The following is a 26,981-nucleotide window of genomic DNA, read 5'->3' as shown; positions in this document are numbered from 1 at the left end:
TGAGCGACGAGATGATGATTGGTGGTTGTTGATCGACGGTGAGGGAGGTGACTAGGCGAGATAGCAGCAGCACGATGACGACGATGATGATAGCTGATGGATGAGAGCTTCGATTTTGGAAGGGAGCACGAGAAAGAGTGCGAAGCAGGGGATTAAATCCCATCTTTCTTGGCGCAGCAAAGGAACGAAAATACGAAGAAGAAGATTAAGAATGGGCCTGACATTTTATTTCTTTACTTTTGAGTTTTCTATTTTCCTTTTTCTCTTCTTTTTGTTTTTATTACCTTTTGTTTTTCTCTTGTTTTAAACTTTTCGTTTTTTTTAGTTTAGTTTTATTTTCTTTTTCTTTACTTTATTTTCTTTTTAGGATGTAATATAAATATTCATTTGAGTCACCAAAAAGGGGATGAAAATAATTAGTTTAGTTCTCTCTTTACTTAGGGTTTAGGGTTTATGCTTAGTTTTTGAAGAGAGAAAAAGTGAGAAAATTTATGGAAAGCTTGGATTTTGGATGATTAAAGAAGCACTTTGGAGATTTGAACAAATTCTTGCTTCACTCAATGAGAAATTTCTTACTCTCTCTCTTCATTTATTTCTTTATTGCTTTATTTATTTATTATTTTCATTAGTTTAATTGTTTTTGCTTAATTTCATGTTCATGATTTAATTAGTTACTTTATTATTTAGATTAATGTTTAGTTTCATGTTTCTAGTTGTTAATTTCTTTAAATTTCCTATTTGTGTGTTTATGGAATAGTGTTGTTGGTTAGGGTTTGGGTGAAAACTCAACCATGATTGATTTGGGTGTTTGTGATTCGAAATTAGAGATTTTGCATGATTAAATTATTCCATGTTTGAATGTACTCAAGCTTTGTTGCATATGAATTGATCACTTGTGTGTAGCATTGAAGTTGGGGTAGTCGGCCTTAGAAAATCAAGGGATTGTGACTATGTGTTGACTATTTGTTGGTTGATGTTTAATTTACCTAAGAGTGATAGAGTGTAGGATGGGAGTCCGCATTTTTTCATCCTAAGAAAGGATTCGTCTCGGGAGATGATTGGGGTCCATAATTGAACCAACATTTCATTCATGTAGTGTTTATGCATTATCGTCCCTAGTTTCGTTCCTCTTATGCTTGTATCATGATCGGTTGTCGTTTAATCCCCATTCCCTAGCCTCGTTTGTCTTTGGTAGTTAGTTTAGTTGATTTAGTTTTAGTTGGTTAGTTGACTTTCCAACTCGTTTCGACCTAGCTTGTTGTTCGATTAGCATAATCTAGTGCACCTTAGTCCTTGTGAATTTCGACCCTTACTTATCGCTTTACTTGTGTTTAGTGATTAGTTTAGGTTTTTGTTTGATTAGGAGAGACTAGTAACGACCTAGTTTTTTTCCTCGATCAAAATGGCGCCGTTGCCGGGGACTACGGTTTGCATTAGTTTATGTTAGTTAGATGAGTCTAGGTCTTTGTGCATAGTTTTTGTTTTGGTTTGTTCTTTTTCTTTTTGAAATTTCCTTAAAAAATGGCAACTACCCCTATCCCTCAAATGGTGAATCGTGTACACTTGGTGATTTCACGTCTCTCCACCATGTGCTTCTCCACAATGAGTTCCTTAATGCTTTGCAATCCGAGTCGGTCATTTCATTGTCCGAGTTTCGTATTTTTATAGCTCACTTAGATTGCCAAGAAGAACTTAAAATGGATTCTTCTATTAAGGACTTTGAGGTTGCATCTCAAGCTTTTGTAAAAGGAATGAGTGAAGTCTCTAGCCTTCTAATTGAATCCATTCGGGATGCTTCGTGTAGAAGAGATGAATTTGAGGCTAATTTGCCACCTATGACGCATGACATTGAGGAATTGAGTATTGGGGATTACATTCCTACTCATTCCTCCTTGAATGAGTGCCTCGATGATGGTGAGGAAAAGCTTTTTGCTCCATTTTGTTTTCAAGTGCTCAAATCGATTTTAATTGAGGGTGAAAGTAAATTTGCCAATCAAAAAGAGTATCTTGAGGAGAGTTTGTCTATTTCTTTTTCATTTCCTTATTTTGATTCTTCTTTTTCTTATTTTCTTGTTTTTTCTTTTGATCCTTCTTCTTTTAGGCATCCTTCTCCTCATTGCCATCGAGTTCTATCATACTCTATGCACGCATTACATCTTGTGATTACGTATGATCTATCTAATGAAATGTGTGCTAGTGCATATGATAAACTCTTGAGATCATTGACTTGGTATTTACTAGAAAGGTCATGCTTAGGACCTTAAACAAGCCTTTCTCGGGAAGTAACCCGTGTTTTATTGCTTTCATTTTCTTATTTCATTTGAATTTTACTTATTTTTCTTTACAATTCTTGATCTTGTTTTAGGTACCTAAGTGGAATAAGCGCTCATTCTCAATTGCATAAGGAAAGCAAATCACAAATTTGGATAAAGTTGACTTCAAATGGAGAAATTGGATCAATTGCGGGTATTTACACCCGTATCCGGTAGTGTCCTTCCTCTCCCTTTTTCATTACTCCATGGGTTGATTGGCATATGACTTTTTGGAGCATGAGGTTGGATGGTTGAAAATGTTGATTTGGTTGCCTCCATTTCTCTTTCTCTAATGTGTTGTGATTTGTGGAGCTATGCATATTGGTTAAATGCGTGTTTTCTTTCCCCCCCTCCCTTCCCTTGAGTTTTTGTTTCAAGCATTGAGGACAATGCTTAATTCTAGCTTGGGGGGATAGCTTTTCGCTAGCTTGGGGGAGGCGAGTTTCTTCTCATTTCTTTAGTTTCCTTTTTTTTCAAAATTTTCAAAATCCAAAAACATTTTCTTTTGAATATTCATTAAACATTTGAAAAAAAAAAATCCAAAAAAGTTTAGAAAATCCAAAAAAAAAAAAAGTCTCAAGTTATTGAATAAAAGCACTACAAATGATTTTCTTGTCCAAAGAAAGAATCTCGGTGATTTTTAATGTGGATTCCCTTGCTTGTCATTTGGATAATTGAGTAGAGGTATTTCCGTTGGATTTTTGCATGTGTGAGTTAGGGCGATTAGAGATAGCTTAATCTTTGTTGCTTGAGTCTCACTTGAATAAGTTTTCGATAATTTTAAATGGTAAGCTTTAGGTTGAAAAGAGTCTATTTTGTTCTCTTTTGGAAATTCATTGCTACCTTAATTCCCTTTGGTGCACACTTCATTCCCTTAGGTAAGACCAATGCTAGAGTTAATTGGATTGTAAAAAGAACAAAAAGATTGTGATTTATGTTTTGAGTCCAATAAGTGGTGCATTTGAGCCCACAAGGCGAAAGCCAAAGTGTCAAGTCCGAGCCAATAAGTGGTGCCAATGAGCCCACAAGGCATAATAAGCCTATTAAAGTTTACAAAAAGAAAAAAAGAGTCAATAAGTGGCAAATACCACAAGTCCTTGAGAAAGTGGGTTAGTTTAATTAGATGATTGAGTGGGAGCTTGAAGATTTATTAAGTAAAGTTTTCCCTAGTGATGATGAATGTCATTGCGGCTCAAGAATCGAGACTCTAAGATCCATTACTCAAGTTCCTTAATATTACAATCCAAGATTCTCTTAGCAAAAGTCAAGTTTGGGGGAGTCAATGTGCATTTTAGGTGGGCGTGATCGTTTTTATCCATTTGAGAACAATTTTTGACTTTTCAATGCCTTAATGAACCTAATTGATGATTCGATGCTTTGATTGTGATTCTCTTGCACCTTAGATTAGTCTATCCCCTATATTCCTAACTCATGGATGCATTTTGATGACGGTTATGCTTAGAAAGTTTATTTGAATTGACCATGTTTGGTGAACCATGCTTGATGAGATGACTTTGGGCGGGTTGTCTTAATTGTGTTTAATAAGAGTTATGGGTTAATCTTGTGGGAAACCCTTGCGAGATCTCACTCGCCCTCTAGAGCGATTTAGGGGTTTAAAGGGCTTGTTGCATGTGCTTAAATGCAACCGTGATTCCTACTACAGTGAGTTAGTGTATATTCTTGTCCTTGATTTTCTTTATTTTCGTTTTGTTTGAATAAATCTCATTCTCTCCCCGTTATTCATCTTGTTTTGCTTGAGTACAAGCAAAAGCTTAGCTTGGGGGAGTTTGATGAGTGACATTTATGTCACTCCTAGGGGTAGTTTTTAGGTATTTTTCTAGGTTATTTTCTTATATTTTAGTCTATTACTATTCTTTTTAGCACTTGTTTCTTATTTTATTATTTTATAGTTTAACTTATACTTTTATCGGTTTTTATTAATTTTTAGGACTTATTTTCGTAATTTATTTATTTTCTTTGTTTCGATAATTTTATAGAATAATTATTTTAGTTTTCGTTATTTATTTTCTATTTTTATCTATTTATTATTATTATTATTATTATTATTATTATTATTATTATTCTCTTTTTCTTTGTTTAAATTTATTTGCCTCGTTTTCATTATTATTATGCTGCTGTTGTGCCTTGTTTTTGCTCGTGTGCCCGCGTACACCCTTGCTCGTCCCCTTGCTCGTGTGCTCAGCGCACACCCCTGCTCTCTCGCCCCTCCTCGCGCGCGCCCCAGCGTGCCGTGTGCCCTGTCCCGCGCGCAAGCGCTGCTGCGTTCCTTCGTCCCTGCGCGCGCACACATGGTCGTTTGTGTGTGTGTGTTGTTCGTGTTCGTAATTAAATTTCTTTTTCGCCCAATCATCCTAATTCGTAATTGTTCCGTGTTATAGGCCAGCTTGGTATAATTCTCTTCTTCCTTACCTATTCTATTTCAATTCCGTATTTTAAATTATAATATTAATATTATTTTGAATGATTAAAATGCTGGAAATCGGTTATGAACACCGTGATTTGAGGATTTGCGTGTTGTGATTCATTACGCTTGTTTTAATTATTAAAGCATAAATTTTCAGATTCGTTTATTTAATAAAGAATTGATTTTTATGATAATAAATTAGTTTTATTGGATTTCCAAGTTAGGGTTTTAACCTAGACCTAATAAGTCAATTGATTAGCATAATTAGGTAATGATTTTAATTATGATAATCAATTATATTTTCAGATTTGAATAAAGGCTTAAAGTGTTGATTTTTATTGATTTTAAAGACGAAAAAAGTATGTTTTCGTACTAGGGATTGGTTTTGCAAATTGAGACGTTTATATTATTGAAAAACGATTGAATTCTAAAGTTTAAATAAGGTTTTAGATTTTATAAAGTTGCTGGAAATTTAATGAACATGGAAATAATTTAAGTTTCATTATTTTGATGATAGGAGGTGATTTCTAGTTGAGTGCTCGTTATTGCAAAGTGGCTCCTACGCTTAGGTATTCAAGGTACGTACAAGTCTAGGGCGACCACACCTTTTGTCAATGACATTACATGATTGTTGATGATGTGAATTGTATTATGTGGATTCATATATGCTTTGGTGAACGATCATGTGAATTAATATTATTGGAATTATTAAATTGTTGGTTGAACAAACATGTTGAGTTTATTATGAGTACGGATTTCATTGTCAATCATGTTGTTCAATATTTATGCATGTATGGTTTGTTTCACATGCAAGTGATGGATTATTTATTTGTATGCTATTGTACGGGATGTTTAGCATACTTTGAGCCAAGTACTCGTATCTCGTTGTACTATTTATTTTACCACATGTGAAGGGTTAGCTCGTGTAAGCCACCGCACATGTAGGGTTCAGTTGGGAATATTATGTATGAAATGAATTAGGATTTGTCGTGCAAGGGCACAACCCTCATGTTAATGTGCATGATGTGGAGTCTCACTTTGGTGAGGAGGAACATGGTAGTAATTTCACAAGAGTCTTGCTTGGTTGATCACAAGTCTTAACGCATTAAAATAAGATTATTTTGGTTGTTGTTTATTAATTGTATGATTGTACATTGTTGAGTCTTGAGTTCACCTTTAATAAAATATTAATAAACATAAAGTGCAACCGGAACAAGCTTCAAAACTCTTGGAACGTATATACCTTGAGTATGAACAATGGGGGAAGTCTTGCCGGAAAGCTCGTACTCCTACTACTGATAGAAGACGTTGTTACATTCATAATATGCGCAGGAATTCCGTCGGTATGGCCCGACACTCGGTATGATCCGATTTTATTATTTATTATTTGGTGTATGGTTGGCTCCCATCACCTTTCCTTTATGGAACTTTCTTTTGGCCCGTTCGAAGCTTATTCTAATTAAATGGTGAGTCAAGAGTCGAGTCAAGAGTCGAGTCTTGTATTCATGATTGGTTGTTAATTTATTATATGGCTTTTGCATGATGATTAGTACTTAGTGAGTGATGCATGTTTTAGTTTCATTTCACTCTATTCTTGTAAGTACTCAGCTTTTGCTGACTACTTGCTTTGTGTGTCTTGGTCATGGTCTTTACCTTAATGACCCTATGATGATCTATCATTTGCATTTGCATTGATGGGGAGTAGAATAAAATAGCAGGTTGGTAGATCGGAATCATGTGGCTTGGGATGATCGAGAGAGTTGCATGTTTTCGTACTTTGAAACTATTTAATTATACTTTAATTATGTTTGAAATGTTTGAACTATTTATGTTTTGGTTTTTGGGCCGTTATGGTACCAAATTGTAGGAGGCCTCAATATTACATTAATTATGTTTTTAAAAGTTAGTTGACATTTATTTCCGCTGCGTAATTCTGGTAATAGCCTTAACCGTTATCACGGTGGCGGTAATACTTTAGTAATTCCTTTACTTTAAGTTGGAAAATGATTTTATAAAAGAAAGGAATTATTAGGGTGTTACATCTTTCCCATAATGGTATGTCACATTCGCTTCAGGGAATGGAGTTGAACCAGTAGGGCTTGCTTCATGATTTTTCATTAACAACTCATTATTTTGTTCAGCCACAAGAAGACAAGATATCAAATCAGAATATTTTTTAAAACCCTTTTCTCGATACCATGTCTGCAGGACAACATTGTTTGCATGAAAAGTGGAGTATGTTTTTTCCAACATATCTGCATCAGTAATTTTCTCTCCACATAATTTCAGTTGAGAAGTAATTTTAAACATGGCTGAGTTATATTCACTCACAGATTTAAAATCCTGTAATCTTAAATGCAACCAATCATAACGAGCTTTTGGCAATATCACAGTTTTCTGGTGGTCATACCTTTCCTTTAGATTACTCCAAAGGATTTGTGGGTCTTTAACTGTCAGATAATCAGTTTTAAGCTCTTCATGGAGGTGATGGCTAAGGAATATCATAGCCTTAGCTTTATCTTGACATGTTGCTTTATTTCCTTCTTTTATAGTGTCACCAAGCCCTTTAGCATCTTGGTGTATTTCAGAATCTAACACCCATGATAAGTAATTCTTTCCAGTAATATCAAGGGCCACAATCTCAAGTTTTGCTAAGTTCGACATGATTCGCTATACAAGATAATAATATTGATTAATTAAGACTTACCTAATAAACATATTCACATCAAATCGTAATTTACATAAACATCACATACTAACATCATCAAATAGACATACTCATACGCATCAAAATAGGTTAACACATTAGATTATCATTTGCCGTCAAAATCATCAAAACAATCAATAGTATTGTAAATATATAAGAAAAAAAGTTCATGTTTACAGCAATAAAGAAGAAGTTACCAAAATTGATATGGACAACAAAGATACTGCACTTCGATCAAAACAGTATTGCCACATGATATTGTCACATTAAACCGTAACTAACATAAATATTCAGATACTGACTGTAATTGTGCATCAAATCATAAAAGTAACGAACATAAATTAAGTATAATCTGCCGCAATAATCAAAACACGGGTGATGAAAACCAACTGTGATGATATACGTATTATGATAACATATTATGAAAGTTGAATCATGATAACTACTTTAAAAGCAAATTAAATCATGAAAATCATAAATACAAATCATACTACTAACTCTTAATTATTGGTAGGAGATGTACTGCATGACGGTTAATTTGCCGACTTCCTCATACTGCTAAACAAAATCAATCTCCATAAACTTGAATAAATCGCCAGCCATTGGTAAATATCATGCGATTCGGTTATAAAAAAATCATTAGAGTATTATATATAGGTGCACTAATCATGATATACGTATAATTTACAATTCTAAAAACATGTGAAGTCTAGAATATTGATAACTTTACTAACCGAGAACAATTAAAATCAATACCATATAATAATACTTGTAAAAGAAATTGATGAATATAATTATAATACAAAAATATTTTACTAACCGATAATGATAAATTCTTGTTGTATTCTCGTTGTACAATCGCGGTTTCCTTTGATTTCCATCAACGGTTAACAATGGTGCTGATAACGTATTATGAAATTAGAGAGAAAGGGAAAGAGGGGAAGAGAGAAATTGTCAGTTATTACTTCATTCATTATGGGATCTATAATATATACACATACATAGCATTATATAGGGGTAAGTATATAATGGGCATCCACCCTAATATATATTTTATAACAATTTTCACATATTTCATTTTCTTTACTTTTCCACCATTTAAAGTAACAAACAAGCTAAAATTGAGGAATTCTCATATTTCTATAAGTTTACACACTTTTCCTCGTTAAAGTAGAGTTCCCAAACACACTGTAAATAAAAAGAAAACCAACAAGAAATAAAATTTGGTAAAGTCCCATCAAGTACATCACTAAGGGAAATAGCAATAACACAAATCTTTTGGAGGTTTGTTCTCATTTCACATCATCATAGTATGAACCTCCCTCTCAATAAACCTTTGTTCAATAATAGATAAACCTATTAAATGGTTTGTATGTAGGGCCCCACATACAAAACCATTTGATATGTTTATCTATTATTGAAGAAAGGTTTGTTGGAAGGGAAGTTTGTACTATAATAATGTGGAATGAGAACAAACTTTTGTTATTGCTATTGCCCTTAGGTCACGTTCGGTGTCACTGTCAGTTTTCACTTTTTGATTTTTCGATTTTGTAAATCATATAATTTTAATTGAATTATCAACTAAATAATAGTCATATGGTAAACATGTTCATTTTGAAAACTGACAACAAAAAATTAAAAACTACTTTTTATGATTTTCATATTTTGGTTTTTAGTTTAAAAAAAACAGAAAACTAAACACAAAAAAGATACCGCACGAGCCCTTAACCAAATTGGAATTGTTTTTAATAGTTTCAAAGTGAAACTTATTTGAACATTTTTGGGCTATTTTGAATAGAGTTCGCACTTTCATGCCGTCGGAACTTTAAAGCTTTCCAGGCACATAACTTGAATAGCCAGATCTACTCCACCTCAAAATAGAGTGGGCAGCAAATACAAGTTATTTGATACTAGGTCCGACCCATTACCCTGTGCCAACTTGAATTGAAAATTTACAATGATTATGAAAGTTTAGGATAACATAATTAACAAGGGATCAAATGATTAGTCACAGAACAGCACAAGAGTAAAGTTTCCCCAGTAAACCAGCAAACGAGTCAAGATTTAAAAGATATGGTCGCATCTATTGCCAGAGAAAAACAGGCTGCAGTCAAAAGGTGGATCTCCCAAATGTGATTTTCATTCACATGCTATCTATCTTACACATTCAAGTCTCGACCCACAAAAACTAATCAATCACTACATTACATATCTTTTTCAAATATCCATGGCAGTATAAAACAGAGCACTGCCTCGTACTGGCTTGGATCAGTAATCACTAGTGAACCTTGCTACCTCAGCCTACAAAATGCAAATGTACATTTTAGATCCAGAAATAATAATAATAATACAATAACATACAGTCTATATTCGTTGTTATGACAAGTCAGAGTCCAGAAGATATTGGTGCTGAACACGATAGTTGGAGTTGAATGTTCGTCTCTGTCATCCAGTAAACTTGAGATACAGTAAAACACTATAGTCTCTACTTTATAGCAACACAGACAAGTAGACAATACAAACTTTCTGACAGTTACGAGTCTTGCAACTTACGAGTGAGCAATATTCAATAGGGAATATTCAAACCTATAATCAAAAATCAACAGCGTATACGTAGAACTCCACAATGTTTATACACAGATACAGATAAACAAAACACACACATAACTTTTTTTTCTAACCTCAAATGCACTTTTAAGACAGTCGAGTTCCTTGTCTAGATCATTGATAGATTGATTGTATGCCTGCGTCGGTGAAGATTGGCTTGTAGTGTGAATCTGCGCAGATAAACAATCCATTTAATGGAAAACAATGTATGAGATATGGAAGGGGGTCAACAATTCTCATATCACAATTCGCTGTAACATAAAACTAAAGAAGACAGTCGCCAACAATGAAATAAATAGTCTTTCAAGCCATTATCTACTCAGATATTCAAAACTCAAAAGCGATTACCGCATTCAAGAACTTGACTTAAGTTCCATTTTTTTTCATCCGTTTCTTATCTTATGGATGACACCTAACCCAAGTTTTAAAAATAGTTCCCAAAAAACCCTCCTATTTCCCCCCTTCATGCGGTTACAGCCGTTGATTTATTAATTGAAATATATCCTTACTCATCGGGCTGTGCTAAAGTACACAAAGCAACCAGTCAGCAAAAAAAAAAAGGAGAAACAGCACTCAAAGCAACAACAATTAAACAGCAGTCTAGAGACGTAATATATAATTATCATGTAATAACACTGATAAAGGAACCAACTTCCAAACCAATATGTATTTACATGTTACAACACAATTCTACCACAATAGTTAAGTTAAATTATTACAGACAGTTCTAGTAGACCTTCTAATTGTGCATCATTCCAATTAATGTTAACAACTCACCTCCAAACCAGTGTTCTCGGCAACAACATGGTGCAATCAGGATAAAATAAAAGAAAAAGCAAAACATACCAACTTCTGCAGAACACATTACACAGAAGCATAACAGGATCACCAATCTTCTTATTTGCAATGGGTAAAAAGTATCAAGAAGAGAAGCAATGAGGTCAACCAGATTGACACCTATTCATGATAACAGAACTAACACAAACCTAGGACTCTTGAGGACATACAAACATGATTAAAATTTAAAAGAAAGAACATAGTTTTGAGGGGCACCTAAGATAGCCAAATAATTTTCCTACGGCCCTTGGAGCATTCATAATTTGATACATTCACGCGGGTGTATGTCTTTCGCAGAGAAGTTTAATAACAGCTTGTCTCAAATAGTAAAGCCTTAATGGAGAACTCAAAGTATCGAAAAACAAATACATAAAGCACTCTCCAAAAACACAATCTTGAAAGGCACCTTCGTCACTACCCCCAATTAATTGAAATTGAAGCGCACGCTATTGTTCTCCTAAATAAAGGTCCACCATTTTTACATGAGTTCATAAGTTCCCTTAAACTCATATTTACCTTACCGTTAACATCGATTTGAAACTACCCACTGAAATACAGTACAGGTGTTATATCACCTATTCACAACAACATAAGTTTTTGAAAGAAACTTCAATTTCAAGCTCCAAATAACAATTGCAACAAAACTAAAGAGAAGAATAGACTATAGAAACTAACCCTGACAAGAATTTTGTACTGAAGAGGATGGGGAAGCTTGTAGCCTGCAAAAAGCACATTTGGGTCTCGGTGCAATTGCCTATACCAAGCCAGAAAAAATCAACAAATTAATCGGAAAATTAATCAAATTAGGGTTTATGTAGTTGGGGTTTTGCGACAAATTAAAATAAAAAAAAATTGGGGAATTTTAGTACATGCGGAGGATGTTTCCAATCGTGTGGTCTTCTCTCTCAATAGTGAAAGAAGCGGCATTGATGATCTTAGTGTCTCTCTCATACGAAACCCTAGAACAAAAAGAATCGCCATTACCAACATTTACAGCAATCAGTTAACAAATTTGTTTAAAGAAATTTACACGAAATAAATTGTGATTGAGAGAGAGATAATTACTTCTTGACGCCTTCGGGAACGACAAATCTTTCGTATCGATCAGGAGCATTCATCTTTCTCTCTCTTCTCTGACGAAGAAGGAAGAACTAGAGAACGAAGAAGAATGTAATTCCGTAACTTATTAATGTAATGAGTGTTAGGCCGGTTTAGTTTCCCCTTTTTTTTTTTCATGATCTGATTTGATATGAACTTATTTTTTCTGATCTGAATTTATTTTTTCTGATCTGATCTAGTTTGATCTGATCTGATCTGATCTGATTTTTCAGAATTAAGTTTAAACAAAAATCTACATTTATTAATATTAAACGACTTACGTGTAAAATAAATGTTACACAAACTTATAATATTGTTATTATTTATTTGACTTTGATCATGATTTAACTACTCCCTCCGTATTTTTTTAAAAGATACATTTGGTTGGGCACGGGTCTTAAGAAGAATAAAAGAAGTGGGGTTGGGGTAGATATCTTAATAAATAAGTACATTGGGGACCATGTCCTTTTGAACAAGTGGAGGTGAGGGTGGGGTGGGTGTAGTTGTAAAATTATTTTTTAATTGGATGGTGGGTCATAAAGTGTAGTAGATATATTATTTAATTAGGTGGTGGGGTTTATAAGTTACCAAAAATGGCAAGTGTATCTCTTAAAAAAATACGGCCGGAAAAGGCAAGTGTATCTCTTAAAAAAATACGGAGGGAGTATTCCTTATATTAGATAGTCCTATACATGATCTAGATAGATCGGTTATGATCTAGACATATAAGTTCTGATCTAGATATGATCTATACAGATCGGTTCTGATCTGGAAATAATTTGTACAGATCAGTTCTGATCTGGACATGATCAGTTCCGATCTGTACATGATCAGTTCTGATATGTACAATTCAGTTCTGATCTGGACATGATCTATACAGTCCAGTTCTGATCTGGACATGATATGTACAGTTCAGTTCTAATCTGGACATGATCTGTACAGATCAGTTCTGATCTGGACATGATCTGTACAGACCAGTTTTGATTTGGTCACGATCTGTACAAATCAATTCTGATATGGACATGATCTTTGCAGATCAATTCTAATCTGAACATAATCTGTACATAGTCGATATCTAGACCAGTTATAATCTGGACATATCGATTATGATCTGTACATGATCTGTACAAATCGGTTTTGATCTGAACATATTCGTTATGTAAGGATCGGTTCTGATGTAGACAAGATCTTTGAAGATTTGAACATGATCTGGACATGATCTGTATAGATCAGTTATGATCTGAATATTATCTGATTCTATCAGTTCTAGTCTGGATATATAATGGTTCTGATCTATAAAGATCAGTTCTGATATGGACATGACCTGATCATATCGTTTATGATCTGGACTTAATGGTTTTAATTTGGACATGATGAATTTGAATGTTTTGTTAATGTTTTTTTTATGCCTTAAATAATATATTTTAATTGCACCGACAACAACATTCCTTTTTATGAAAGCAATAATAGTAATAAAATATTAAATATAATAACAATGATATAAATATATACCAATAATAATAATAATAATAATAATAATAATAATAATAATAATAATAATAATAATAATAATAATAATAATAATCTGGTCTGATCTGAACTTATTTTTTCTGATCTGATCTGATCTGAACTTATTTTTTCTGATCTGATCTGATCTGAAATTATTTTTTCTGATCTGATCTGAACATATTTTTTTGATCTGATCTGATCTGATTAAATATGAAATAAGTAATAAGGTCCTGAAATAAGATGAACTAAACATGGTCTTAGTTGATAGTTGGGGTATTTTTTAGGTGAGGAATGGTAAGTGAGGGTATGAATTTTTAAATTATTTTTTTGTAGGGAGTAGGGGTGCAGGTGGGTTAGTAGTTAAGTGTGAGAAATAATATATATTTATAGAAGCGGTGCAAGTATTAAGGGACGACCCGGAATGAAAAACGGTGCGAGTATTAAGGGACAGAGGGAGTAATCAATAGATTAGATCTCTGTGTTCCTGGAAGCAGCTGTGCACTTGAGCTCAAAAAAAAAAAAAACCTAAAAAACAAAATCGTAACCTTAAAGCTAAACGAAACCCTAAAAATCGCAACATCTAAAGCAATTATATACATAACATTCAAATAATCATAGCCTAATCGCAAACAATAAGTGAAAAACATACTAGAAAATCTAAATCAAAACTAAAATTTCTAAACCTAAATAACAAAATACCAAAAACGAAAAATATTGAGAAAGACACACAAAAGAGAAGGAACCTAACCTTGATTATGGAGTGGAATCAATGAAGAAAAATCGTCGAGAAATTCGCAGCAATGATAGAAGAAAATCGAAGAACAATCGCCAGAGAGAAGCAGGGGGAGAGGAGAGAAAATGACTAGAGGAGAGGAAAAAAAAAGGAAGAACGTAATTGTTTCCTACTCACACGTGTAAAGATGGATGTGGCCCGACCGAAGCCCGACCCGACCCGTCACGAAAAAAAGCTCGGCCGGACCCGAGCACGAAAAAAGCCCGGTTGGGCCGTGGCCCGGTCCTGGGCCTTAATTTTTTGGTAAAAGCACGACAAAGCACAACACGACAAAGCACGTTAAATTTAGTAAAATTAGCCTTAAGCACGACGGGCCTGCCCCGCCCGGAACGAAAGCCTGTGGGATCGGGTCGGGCCTGAGCCTTGTGTTTAAACAAGCCCGGTCGTGAGTCGGGCCTGGGCCTTAATTTTTTGGTTAAAGCATGACAAGGCATGGCACGACTCGACCCGACACAACAAAGCATGCTAAATTTAGTAAAATTAGCCTTAGGCACGACGGGCCGGCCCGGTACAAAAGCATGTGGGCTCGGGCCGGGCCTTGACCTTGTTTTGAACTTTCCAGCCCGGCCCAACACAATACAACGTGGCCTGCAGTGGGCCCGGTCCGGCTACGACCACGGCCCGTGGGCTCGGTCCGACCCAGCCCACGACCATCTTTTCACACGTGTAAGTCCAGCCCAAAATAATGAAAGCATGTTAGTTGGGCTTGGTGGTCACCCTTTATAAATAAGACTTTGTGGAATATTTTAAAATTATTTGACCTAAATTTTATACTATTGTAATATATTTGATTGGAATATCTCTCCGAAAAATATGCCCTACTACGTATTTTATATACTTGATATGCTAATTTGGGGAAAATATTCGATTTACTAATATGCTGATTTGACCAAAATATTGAATAAATATATTTTTTATTATTAATACGGAGTATAAAGATTCCAACTAAAATATTACCAAAAACATTTTTAGCAAATTATTACGTGGCATATATTATTTCCATAATCTATAAACAAATAATTTTCCATACAAATAGTCAATAAATAAGGACATAAAATAAACAAAATAATAAAATAAAGACTTTTTAGGAAAAAAATTTGGCTGAAATATTTAAGCCAGAAAATGACATGTGTTATTCCTGATGTCTGTTTTATATAATTTGGTTTCTTTTTAAAAAAGAAAAAAAAAATCTACATAGTGAGCCAATGACCTTTTATTTTGGCGTTTTTTTACGTAGGCTCCATTTGGTTTGGCATAAACGTTTTACGATTTTCCCTGATGGAAAAACATTTTCCTATCATGAAAATAGAGAGAAAAGGGAGAGAGTAAGAGAGAAATGGTCGGTTATGCTCGCCCGCTTTTCTTTTAAAGTCGTTCTTTAATACTCGCCTCGTTTCTATAATGACATATTTTTACTAATACTAAATCATTTCTCTCACTTAACCATGAACCCATCTATATTCTTATTTCTTTAAAGAACATTAAAAAATTCAACCCCTCAACCTCTCACCTCCTCCTTCCCCTCACAATTTATTTTGTGGTCCCATTTAGGGTTATGATATTACTCCCTCTGTCCCTTAATACGTACTCTCTTTGCTTTCCTTATAAAGTCACCCCTTAATATTCGCCCCATTTCTATAAATGACATACTTTACTATGTTATATAATTTCTCTCACTTGTCATGGACCTACCTATATTCCTATTTTCTAAAAAACATTAAAAAATTCACCCCCCCATCCCCATCCCCTCTCACAATTTATTTTGTGGTCCCATACACCCCACCCTCATCCCCCTCAAAAAGTTCACACATTTACCACTAACTATATTAAAAAAAAAATACACTACTATCAACTACCACCTAATTAAATAATAAGTCAATAAAATTACCTAAATTTTGTTCCGGTCAAACTGGAGCGAGTATTTCGGGACGAATGGAGTATTCAATAGACATAATATATACACATACATACATTATATAGGGTAAGGTTATAATGAGCATCCACACTAATATATAAATTATAACACTCTCCATTGGATCTCCATTATCCAAAACAATGCAATGCCTCATAATGCGCATGACATGTTACCTCATTAAAAACCTTATCAGGAAAGCGTAGTGTGAAAAAATCATGGTTAAGGAAAAAAAGTGCATTGAGCATTTACTCCCCTAATGATAACATCACTGAAGGAAAAAATAGTGCATCGTGCAATCCAATGAGGTGAATTAACTTTTTAAATGTAGTAGTAGAAAGTGCCTTAGTAAACAAATCTACCAAATTTTCACTTGAAGGAATCTACAAGACATTTATATCGTCATTCTTCTAAAGTTCAAGAGTTAAAAAGAGTTTTGGTGAGATGTGTTTTGTTCTATCCCCTTTGATGTATCCTTCTTTGAGTTGTGCGATACATGTTGCATTATCCTCATATAAATGTTTTGGTGCCTCTTTTCCGGAGGATAAGCCACAACTTCTCTTATATGTTAAATCACATACCTTAGTCATACACATTCAGACTAGCCTCATGGATTGCCAAAATCTTAGAATGGTTACAAGAAGTAGCTGTAATAGTTTGTTTTGTAGAACGCCAAGAAATGGCAGTACCTCCACATGTAATTACATATCCTATTTGTGACATACCATTATGAGGATCAGATAAATATCCTACATCTTCAAAACCAACTAAACCTTCTTTGGATAGATTAGGAAAGAACAAACACATATCTTTTGTACCTTGTAGGTAACAAAGTACATGTTTAATCCCATTCCAATACTTCCGGGTCAGACATGAGCTAAACCCTGCTAACAAATTTATATAATGTGATATGCCAGGTCTGGTATGACTAGAAACATACAACAATTCCCCAATTGCACTTATGTATGGTACTTCAAGACCAAGAAATTTCTTCATTATTTTCTCGAGGACGGAAAGGGTCCTTATCCACATCAAGTGATAGGCCTACTCAATGGATATGCTTGATTCATAGAGAACCATTTTTTAGCACTTTTTCTATATATGTTTTGATGCATAAGGATTCCATTCTTTAGGTACTCAATTTGTAACCCCAAACACAAGGGCAGGAAGGTTTCTTATCCACATTAAGCGATCTTACAACCATAGGGCTACTCAATGGATGAGGAATAGGTTCTAATCACCATTAATGAGAACTACTTATGACGACTTTAATAACTTAAAGTGTCCTCATGGTCAATCTGATACGAATTATAATAAGTATCTATGCAACAAAAAAAAAATTACATCCAAGTCCCATCTAGTTCAAGAAACTGAATTATAAATCTACTTGCAATCTAATCTTCATTCGTCCAACCGTTTAATGACCTGGATTAGGGATCCTTTTGTGAATCAATGTTCAATTTCACTTATGGGTGCTTCTTTATCAAAGACTCCAATCTTGATATCCCATTTGAATATTTTTAAATCACTTGGAATTCGTCATTTAATACTAAACCATAATTAAATGGATACGAAAAATATAATTTTATAAATACAAATGGTTAACCAATTGTTTCAAACATAAATCCAACAAATGTTCCAAAATAAAACAAAGAAAATCAAAGCCATTCTCCAATATTCTTGATTCCCATGGTTTCGACATGCGCGTTGTGCTTCACTTGTGGCAACGGTTTAGTCAATGGATCTTCGACGCTGTCTTCCGTTCTGTAGGGGGGTTTTTGAAGGAAATAATGCCCTTGGTCCAAGTATGCATTCTATGATAAGTCTAATAAATGCGGTTCAGTATTAATTAACAAGTTAATAATTCAGTGAGATCAAGTGAGCTGAATGCCTAGCTAGAGGCCGCTTCAGTTCAAGTGGAATTAATGATATTAATCCACAGCTTACTCTTGACTGAACCCGTAGGGTCACACAAATAGTACGTAAACGGATCAAGTATTTAATGGCATTAAATACTCTATCTATGGATATTCGGAATCGACGGATCTTGGTTTCAGTGGGAGCTGAGATCGTCACAGGCAAGAAATGAATACTCCGGAAACGATGATATTGCCGGAAACGGAAATATGGATCGTATCGGAAATATAAATATTATCCAAGTCGTAGATGTTGCCGGAAACGGAAACATGGTACGTATCGGAAAATATTATCGGAAATGGAAATATTACCAGAATCGGAAATATTGCCGGAAACGGAAATATTGTCAGAATCGGAGATATTACCAGAATCGGAAAATAATTCCGGAAACGGAAATATTAAATATTTGTTCGAAACGGAAATTAATTCCGGAATCGGAAATGTTAAATATTGTTCGTATCGGAAATGAATTCCGGAATCGGAAATTTAATCGGAAGCGTATCGTACGAATAAGCATCGGACGAGGCCTGCCGGACGAGGGCCCAGCACGAAGCCAGGCCATCGCCCAGCAAGCCAAGCGCGCCACACAAACAGCCACGCCAGGCCCAGCGCAAGGCCAGGCCCAGCAGGCCGTGGCAGCGCGCACAGCGCGCGCAGCGCGCGCGGGTGCTTTCGCGGGCTTGTGGCTCGCGCAGGCCTCGCTGCGTGGGCTGCTGCTCGCACGCACGCATGGGCGGCCCATCGAGGCTGCCGTGTGTGTGTGTGCGTAAGTGTTTGTGTTCGTGCACGTTTCCTAAAACGTGCAGAGTTCGGTTAATGATTAAATTCCTAATTCTATTTGATAAATTAATTAAATTAGAGTTCTTGTAGGATTCTAGGTTTAATTAATTTGTATCTGAATAGGATTCCAATTCCCTTTCCATAACCCTATAAATATGTGGCCTGGGTTCACAATTTATAACGAGTTTAAAAAGTATTCAAAGTGAGTTTTTGAGAAAAAAATTCAGCCACACATCTTGCTCAAAAGTGCCGAAAATTCTAGTACCTTAAGGGCGATTCTAGTTGGTTAATCTTAAGGCGGATCCGGACGTGCTGTGGACTATCTACGGAGGGACGACACTTGGAGTCCTAAAGACTTGTTCTGGTTCGGTTCGGGCGCAGCTAGGGAGGGCACGCAACAAAGAGTATGCATCTAAATTATGCTATATGATTATGTGTAAATAATATGTAATCCTGGGTTAATGGTTGTTTCCGCATGATTTATGTAATATCATATGTATCATAACCTAACAGTGGTATCATGAGCCCCTTATTATTTTCATAATCTAAATTGCATAAACATGGTTAAATATTACAAATTTGCAAGAATTAAAAGGGGTGATTAATTTTCGTAATTGTTAATTAATTGCAAATTGCGTTTATTTAATTATACGTACGCAGTTTTTCGGCAGTTTCTTCGTTACTCATCCAAATCGAGTGATTTTTGTGTCAATTCCGCATGTAAAAGGCATTCTAAAATTTTGACAAAAAAAGGTATTTTTCTGCCGAACCCAGAATTCTCAAATTCGAAGCCTAACTATGACTTTTCGAAGGTTTTAGTTTTTCGAATGCAAAATTTCGTAAATTTAAGATGTTAAATTAAATATTTGCGATTCTTGTTGATAAATCTTGAATTTTTGATTGACCTACTGCATATGTTTAAAAAGTTTGAATGCCTAGTCTTGTTAATTATGCAATCTAATTTGTAATTATGATTAATTTGTTGAAAATTAGAATAATTTAGAATTAATTTGATTTTCATAATTAATTGTAATTTAATTAGAAACCTATGATTAAAAACCACCATAAAAATTGTAAATTTATGATAAATTTTAAATTTTTATGACCTAGACTTGAATCCATAACAATCGGAAATCAATTGGATAATAAATTTTCGATTTTTCGCCCTAAAATTATGAAATTAATAATATTTATTAATTTGTCATTAATTTTATAAATTTTAAATTTTTTATGCGATTCGTTCATATAACTTGCACGCACAAAGCAATGGACGCTTCGTGTTACCCTTAAGGGGTGTTGTATAATGCGGGCATGCGACGACGAGCAAGGGAGCTCGTCGCCCGTGCGGCACGAATGCAATGAGCAAGGGCGTAGTGCACGAGCACAAGGCAGCAGCCCTGCCTTGTGTCGTGGGCCACGAGCAATGGACGAATGGGCATGGGCGAAGGGCGAGCCAAGGCAGTCGCGTGTGGGCAGCAAGCGAGCTGCGCCACAACGCGCACTGCCTCGCGCATGAGCGCGCAGCCTCGCGCGCAGCGAGCGCAAGCTCGCGTGCCACGAGCGCTGCGCCCAGCGTTGCTCGCGCGCACAGCGAGCGATGTCGCGCGCACAGCGAGCGATGTCGCGCGCCCAGCGAGCGATGTCGCGCGCCAAGCGAGCGATGGCTCGCGCGCACTGCAAGCGATGGCTCGCGTGCGACGAGCGCTGGCGCGCGCGCAGCGAGCACCACAGCGTGCGGAGGCTTGCGATGGTGATGCAGCAGCTATGCGACGAGCGCATAGGCTGCGCGCACATGGCCAGCGATGGCTGTGTGCGTGCGGCCCATGGGCGTGCAATGTGTAGGGTGTTTGCGTTACGATTAGATCGCTTTGAATGTTTAATTTGAAATTTTTCAGTTTACGTAATTTTAATTAATTTTAAAATTAATAATTTAAATTATTTTCTTGGATTTTAATTTTGAATATTGTAATTATAATAAATGTTATTTATTCTAATTATTTTACTAAAATTAAAATCATGAATTAATTTAAATAACGACTGAAATTAAATTAAACTTTTTGGATTCAATTATAAATTTATATGAGCTTTAAATTTTAATTAAATTTGTATGTTTCCGGTTAGACTAGAAATACATTTTTATGTTTAAAATTAGTAAAGCATATGAATTTATTGGTTTAAGTGGGAGCGCTTTTTAGTCATAAACTCTTAATTAGGTCTACAAATCCTTAAGGTTAAAACAACTTGATTAGAATTAATAAGGACTGAATAATTGATAGATTATTGGTGCCCTTGATTAATTGCTGCAAATGTTTACGTGATGCATAATGTGTTTGACTAACCAGCTATGTGGGCCATTCATGATAATGAATGGGTGAATGGTATATATTGTATATGTACTGTTTTGCAGGTTATGAAGTGACTAGTATGGCCCAAATAGGATAGAAAATATGGTCTGCGTACCATTAATTTGAATGTAATTGGTCTAAAGTACCAAAGTTATTTTTCAATTCAAATATGGTCTGCGTACCATCAAATAGTTGTAATTAGTTATAGCTTATCCTATTTGAAGAAAATGGTGCCTCCCACGGAGATTTTCAAGACGGACTTTGAAGTTAAAGCTTCAAGATGAAGTCGGGCCATACTAGATCACATTTATCTTATGCATGCTTTAAGTTATTTATTGCTTTAAATATGTCTTAAAATGCATGAGATTACAGCTTGATTATGTTGCATGATTAAGGATTTTAGTTCACTTAAAATCTAACCAACATAGTAAGAGCCTTAAGTTCCAAACTTAAAAATTGAGTTAAAAGGTGCCATGCCAAAATATACACTTGCTTGGATATCCTTTACATCAATCTAGTAATAGTTTTCGCTCAGCGAGGTGTTACTTATTGGTCCTAAAGGGGCAAGGTACACAAATAATTGTGAGTACATGTTAGTTTTGGTGAAACTCAACGATATAAGTAAGGAGTCCTTTTATGTCGTGGCAAAATCGATAGGTTTACCTAATAAGTTCTTAGACGTACCTATCAACCAAGAGTAGTTTCTAGACTATTAGCAAAAGGCTTTTGCTTACCTAAAATGTTTTAGAATTGAGTCGACAAACTGTGCTTAATTCTTCAATGGTTTTAGGGTCTTGGAATCATTTTATTCACACCTGCCGGAACAATAAAATCGAATAAAATGCTAATAACTTGTTTGAATTGCATGGTTGCTTTAATTTCAAGTTATTATTCATGATAAATGTTTAGACTTTGCATGCTTCAATGTATGTTTTAATTATTGTTTATAATTAAATATCTTGCACTGCAATAAATCCTTTTAGAAAGGTAACAGTAAATTTCCTCGATTGGTAGTGAATCCAAGAATGATTCACGGAAATGAGAGAAAATGAGCAATTTAAAATGTACGTTTCTTTTAGCGACTTTTATGGTTGTTTTCGAATATCAAAATCGAATGGCAAACCAATTGGTGCTTGTGAAATCAAGATACAATGTAGTTTTGAGATCATAAAGCATTGAGTTTAAACGCTCAGCTTTACCAATGGTTAACAACCTAATATCTTTGTCCATTTAATTCTCGAATGAGTCTAGTCCCTAGACATTCGAATAGATCGATACTTAGAGAACTTTAGAAGCTTCTGGTAAGATCATCTAGTTGAAACAAAATATTCAACGTAAATTAAAATGGTAAAGAACCTTGTTGGTGACATTGGACATGTCTAACAAAGTATAAAAGTCAACACTAAAGAATTCAATTCTTAAGACTATAAGAAAGGGTACAAGAAATAGGAAAACAAAGGAACAAATGAAAGGAATTTATAATTCCGTTTCTACCTATAAGTTTATGTTTAAAGAGAAGTGACCTAGGAATCAAACTTCCTTGGTATCATATACCGCTTGAGGTTCTTACTTCGGTAATAACTCAAATAATGGAAGCTAGGATACACTAATGACCTACAAGTGGGAAATGAAGCATGGCAATGCTACATTAATTGTAGGGTCATCTAAGTTTGTTTTAAGTCCTTTCAAAGGCTGGAACTTAATGGCTATTTTGTTCCATAATCAGCATACCTAAATTTCTGCTTCAAACACAAAAAGACTCACATTCAAGAAAAACAAAAACAATGTTTGTTTATTTGAATGAAATGGTCAATTACAGGTTGAGTCAATATGCTTGATTAAAACAAACAACTCTTTAAAGAACTTTACTAGGTTCAAATCAACCCCTTGATTTGAGTTCCACTAATCTTTGGCATTGTTGCTTAGACCATATCAACAAGTTAACATTCAAAAGCTCTATTTTGATGGACTTTTGAAAGTTGATTGATTTCTAGATCATTTTAAGACAACTAGTCTTACTTGTTAAAAGTAACAAAAGATATGAACTATTGTTAGAACGCCTAGACAATAGAGATCAAAGCTAAAGAAAGATTTTATGACTTTATTATTTCACACAGATTTGAGTGAATATAGGTTTATTTACTCAAAGTGATATAAGTTTGAATCTGTTTGGCTAGTTCAAAGATTCAGAAGTATAAATCCACTTGGCAAGAAATCATAAAGATCTAGGTTAGATCATGTTGATGATTACTTGAGACCAAATATGATCATCAATGATTGTGTGTTGTAATTTCACAATCTAGCTCCATAAGATATGGCATATCTTAGTTGGAATAATCGAAGTCAATTGGTACTTGATTCGATTAATGATGAATCATAAAAACTTTTCCTATAATTTCTAAAACAAAATGCTCAACTACCACCAAACTAAACCAAATTCGTCAAAGCTATTGAAAAGTAATTTCAGGATATCTTTTCAATTATATATATCTAAAGAGTTGCTAAACTCAGTGGGAGCTTAGTGTTTGTTATTCAACAAACTAAGGCCCAAGTCTAGATATATGTTTCATTGTGATTTATTCAAATGAGACACAAGGGTATTGTTTCTACCACGAATTTTTGAGAACATAATGTTTGTTTGCTCGAAATAATGTCCTTTTGGAGATTCGTTTCCAAAATGACAAGTGGGAGAAAATAGACCTCGAAAGTTTTCGAGGCGAACAACAAACATAAACGGACATTCCGGAAGCTTTTCGAAGTGCTTCAGAAAATCCGAACTTATTCTTTAAGGACTTTAGAAGTGGCTTTAAAGAATAGACATCTCTTAGAAGACTTTACAAGTGCTTCAAGGAGAACAGAATATTCAAAGGACTTTCAAGTGGCTATTGATATTCTATTGTTTGATGTTCTATACCCAAGTAGGCATAGAATTCAAGTCACTGAAACTATGAGATTCTTCTATTAGATAGTGAAGAAACATAGAGATCAGGTCAATGAAACTATGAGATTCTTCTATTAAATAGTGAAGAAACCTACAACTTGCAGTCAAACTATTATCATGTAGATTAATGAGTTTGTGACTTGTAAGAAAGCTATGACGAAACCCAGATTCCCTAAAATGGTTAGAAGCCATATATAGACTCAAATGTTTTAAATGGTTAGAGGCCATAAAACATACTCAATGTTTTGATGACAAAATTGAAATTTTGTTGATTTGCAAGAATAGTTTCACACCTATTGGTTGCAAGTTTGTTTTAAGGATAAAAACCATCAAACATGGAATTGTGTTCACACACAAAGCTAGATTAGTTGCTAAAGGTTACAAGCAAATTCATGGCATGGATTGTGTTGAAACCTCATGCAAAATCGTAATGCTTAAGTCTATAATTCAAGCAATGATTGCATATTGGTACATATGGCAATTGGATGACAAAACGTATTCCTCAATCAAATGTTGGAATATAATATGTACATGGTATGTCATAGAATTTGTGGATCCAAATAAATGCTTGAAAAGGAAAGCTAGCTTATAAAATCTACGTACAGATTTAAGCAAGCAATTGGGAATTGGAACTGTATTTTAAGTGAAGCTAATAAGCATTTTAGTTTCATAAAATATACATGATTCTTATAGATGTATAAGAAGTTTAGTGGGAGTACATAAAAACTTATTTGGTCCTATGTGTATCACACACATATCTCTCTATTGTGAAATAACATTCAAATGCTAATGACTTAGATTTGAAATTATTCATCAATAATGGACCATGGCGAAACTTAGTACATACTGGGTATTAAGATCTATTTACAAAGATCTTATAATATTGTTTTAGATTAAGTAATGGCATTTACTAAATCAAACACGAAAGTCTCCATTGGAGATATTCGACCCATGTGAATAAATCTAAGTAAAGGATGTTTGAACTATGTATAAGCATTTACTAAGTTAAACATCAAAGAGTCTAAATGAGATTCATAACCTATATTATATGTCAAAGAATTTAGCCGAATTTAGTATCTACTGAAACTAGATAAGCTAAAGTTACATGAATAGAATTCAATTGGGAATTATTCTGCAAAAGAATTTATCATGTATGATATAATATGAGGATCGCCAAAAACGTATCGTATGACTTTAGGCATGACGAACATATACCAATCTCTATTGATCTAAGTGAAGATCAACTAGATTGAGATCAAGAATACTTATGGTACTTGAAAAGGTACATAGGAATAGTTCTTGATTCAAGGAAATAAAGATATGCTAAATATTGATGCTACACGCATAAACACTGGCAAAGGATCAAGCAAGACCCTTTGGAGTTAACCATTGGCAAGGACGAGCTATAGAGCATCGTGTTTTGAAATGGCAACATGGATTGGAGACCATGAGTTGTTGCGTGGGAAATTAAAATAATAATTTCTATGTTCTAAGATACAGCTGGAAAGTCTTCCACATGTTTGTGAACTGCTTGGATAAGTAAATCCAAACAAAGCATCACTAGCAACCTAAACAGTTGAAGTAAAAGTACTTATTGCCTAAGAAGCAATAAAAGAGGGTTGTTTAAAGTTCTTCACTGAACTTGGGTAGATCACCTATCTGCTGGCTTGATGGTTCTTCATTGAAAAATGCGTAGAACCACTCTTGAAGCAAGAAAAACGTCTGCTAACTTGATGGTTCTTCATTGAGAAATGCGTAGAACCACCATTGTAGCGAGAAAGACTAGATCACATAATAAACAAACTGGAAAAGATCTTATCATCATATCTCGAAGAACATTCGATGAAAAGGATATTAAGATTGGCAAAGCATGATAACTAAACCTATGCAACAAGTGAGAAGCAACACTCACGTTGTAGCACTGGAAATCAAGCATAGCTTTGAATTCCATGAATTGTTTTAGAAGATGGGTTTGAGGCCCATGGTTATAAAACATTGGGGTTGAACATTTATCATATATGAAATGTATTTTCATATTCCATTTAATCTTGGTTTAGTATTAAATGATGAGTCCCTTCAAATTTGACTATATATTCAAGATAGACTGTCAGGACCAGTCCTGTGACTAAGAAATGTCTATCAAGTGAACTTGAATGTCAAAGATTGAAAATGGTCCCTAGTCGGAGTTTTCTATAAAATTGGACGCATAGAAAACGTTAGACGATTAGAATGCAAGATGACTAGTAGTTCTGTTTCTTGAACTATGTGGACATGGCAATGTCATAATCATTTGCATAGATACTTACTTTGGGAAGACTAGTATCGGACAAGACCTATGAAACTTTACTGTAAGAGATGAAAATCTGCCATAAGTAAATTTCATTAAATTATTAGACACTAAATCCTCAATACCTGAGTGATTTGAGATTACTTGTTTGAGAACTGGTTGCTTTGACGTTGACCAACCGTCGCACCGTAAAAGGAGGCTATAAAGGCAACGCTCAGGTAATCACCTATCAAACGAAGTCTAATATCAAGATCGCAAGATTGGGATTGTCCTCCCATAAATCGGGATGAGATGCTTAAAAGTTGTACAAGGCCACTCGGAGAGCTAGAAACTGTGAAATGCATGGCCGTGCTCGGATGAATCATAGGCTATGATTATCTGTTTATTTGATCAGTTGAACTCTGAAACCGAGGAACACCTCTGGACATAATAAGGATGACAACTCTTACCTTATGTTCAAGAGCAAGCATCGAGCGACAAAGGAATTAGGAAATGCACACTTGTCCCTAAG

The 26,981-nt window shown here is 34.8% G+C and overlaps 3 protein-coding genes across 3 annotated transcripts; all 3 read right to left on the bottom strand.

Moving 5' to 3' along the window:
• Positions 1 to 6,765: 6,765 nt before the first annotated feature.
• On the bottom strand, positions 6,766 to 7,401 carry LOC110795398 (uncharacterized). Its single transcript, XM_022000403.2, has one exon. It carries the CDS (start codon positions 7,399 to 7,401, stop codon positions 6,766 to 6,768), a length of 636 nt encoding a protein of 211 aa, XP_021856095.2.
• A 2,106-nt stretch (positions 7,402 to 9,507) lies between these two features.
• LOC110795392 (DNA-directed RNA polymerases II, IV and V subunit 11) lies at positions 9,508 to 12,109 on the bottom strand. The gene is made up of 5 exons (XM_022000399.2): positions 11,954 to 12,109; positions 11,758 to 11,847; positions 11,564 to 11,642; positions 10,126 to 10,221; positions 9,508 to 9,745 (listed from the first exon to the last, which is right to left on the bottom strand). Exons 1-5 carry the CDS (start codon positions 12,004 to 12,006, stop codon positions 9,713 to 9,715), a joined length of 351 nt encoding a protein of 116 aa, XP_021856091.2. The 5' UTR covers positions 12,007 to 12,109; the 3' UTR covers positions 9,508 to 9,712.
• Positions 12,110 to 16,782: 4,673 nt separating this feature from the next.
• Positions 16,783 to 17,196, bottom strand: LOC130462613 (secreted RxLR effector protein 161-like). Its single transcript, XM_056831278.1, has one exon. The coding sequence runs from the start codon at positions 17,194 to 17,196 to the stop codon at positions 16,783 to 16,785; it is 414 nt and encodes a 137-aa protein (XP_056687256.1).
• Between the last annotated feature and the right edge of the window lie 9,785 nt (positions 17,197 to 26,981).

The sequence above is a fragment of the Spinacia oleracea genome, chromosome 1, assembly GCF_020520425.1.
Source record: "Spinacia oleracea cultivar Varoflay chromosome 1, BTI_SOV_V1, whole genome shotgun sequence".
NCBI classification, from domain to species: Eukaryota; Viridiplantae; Streptophyta; class Magnoliopsida; order Caryophyllales; family Amaranthaceae; genus Spinacia; species Spinacia oleracea.
The sequence above is the reverse complement of the archived record's forward strand: the minus strand, read 5'-3'. Positions and strand labels throughout refer to the sequence as shown.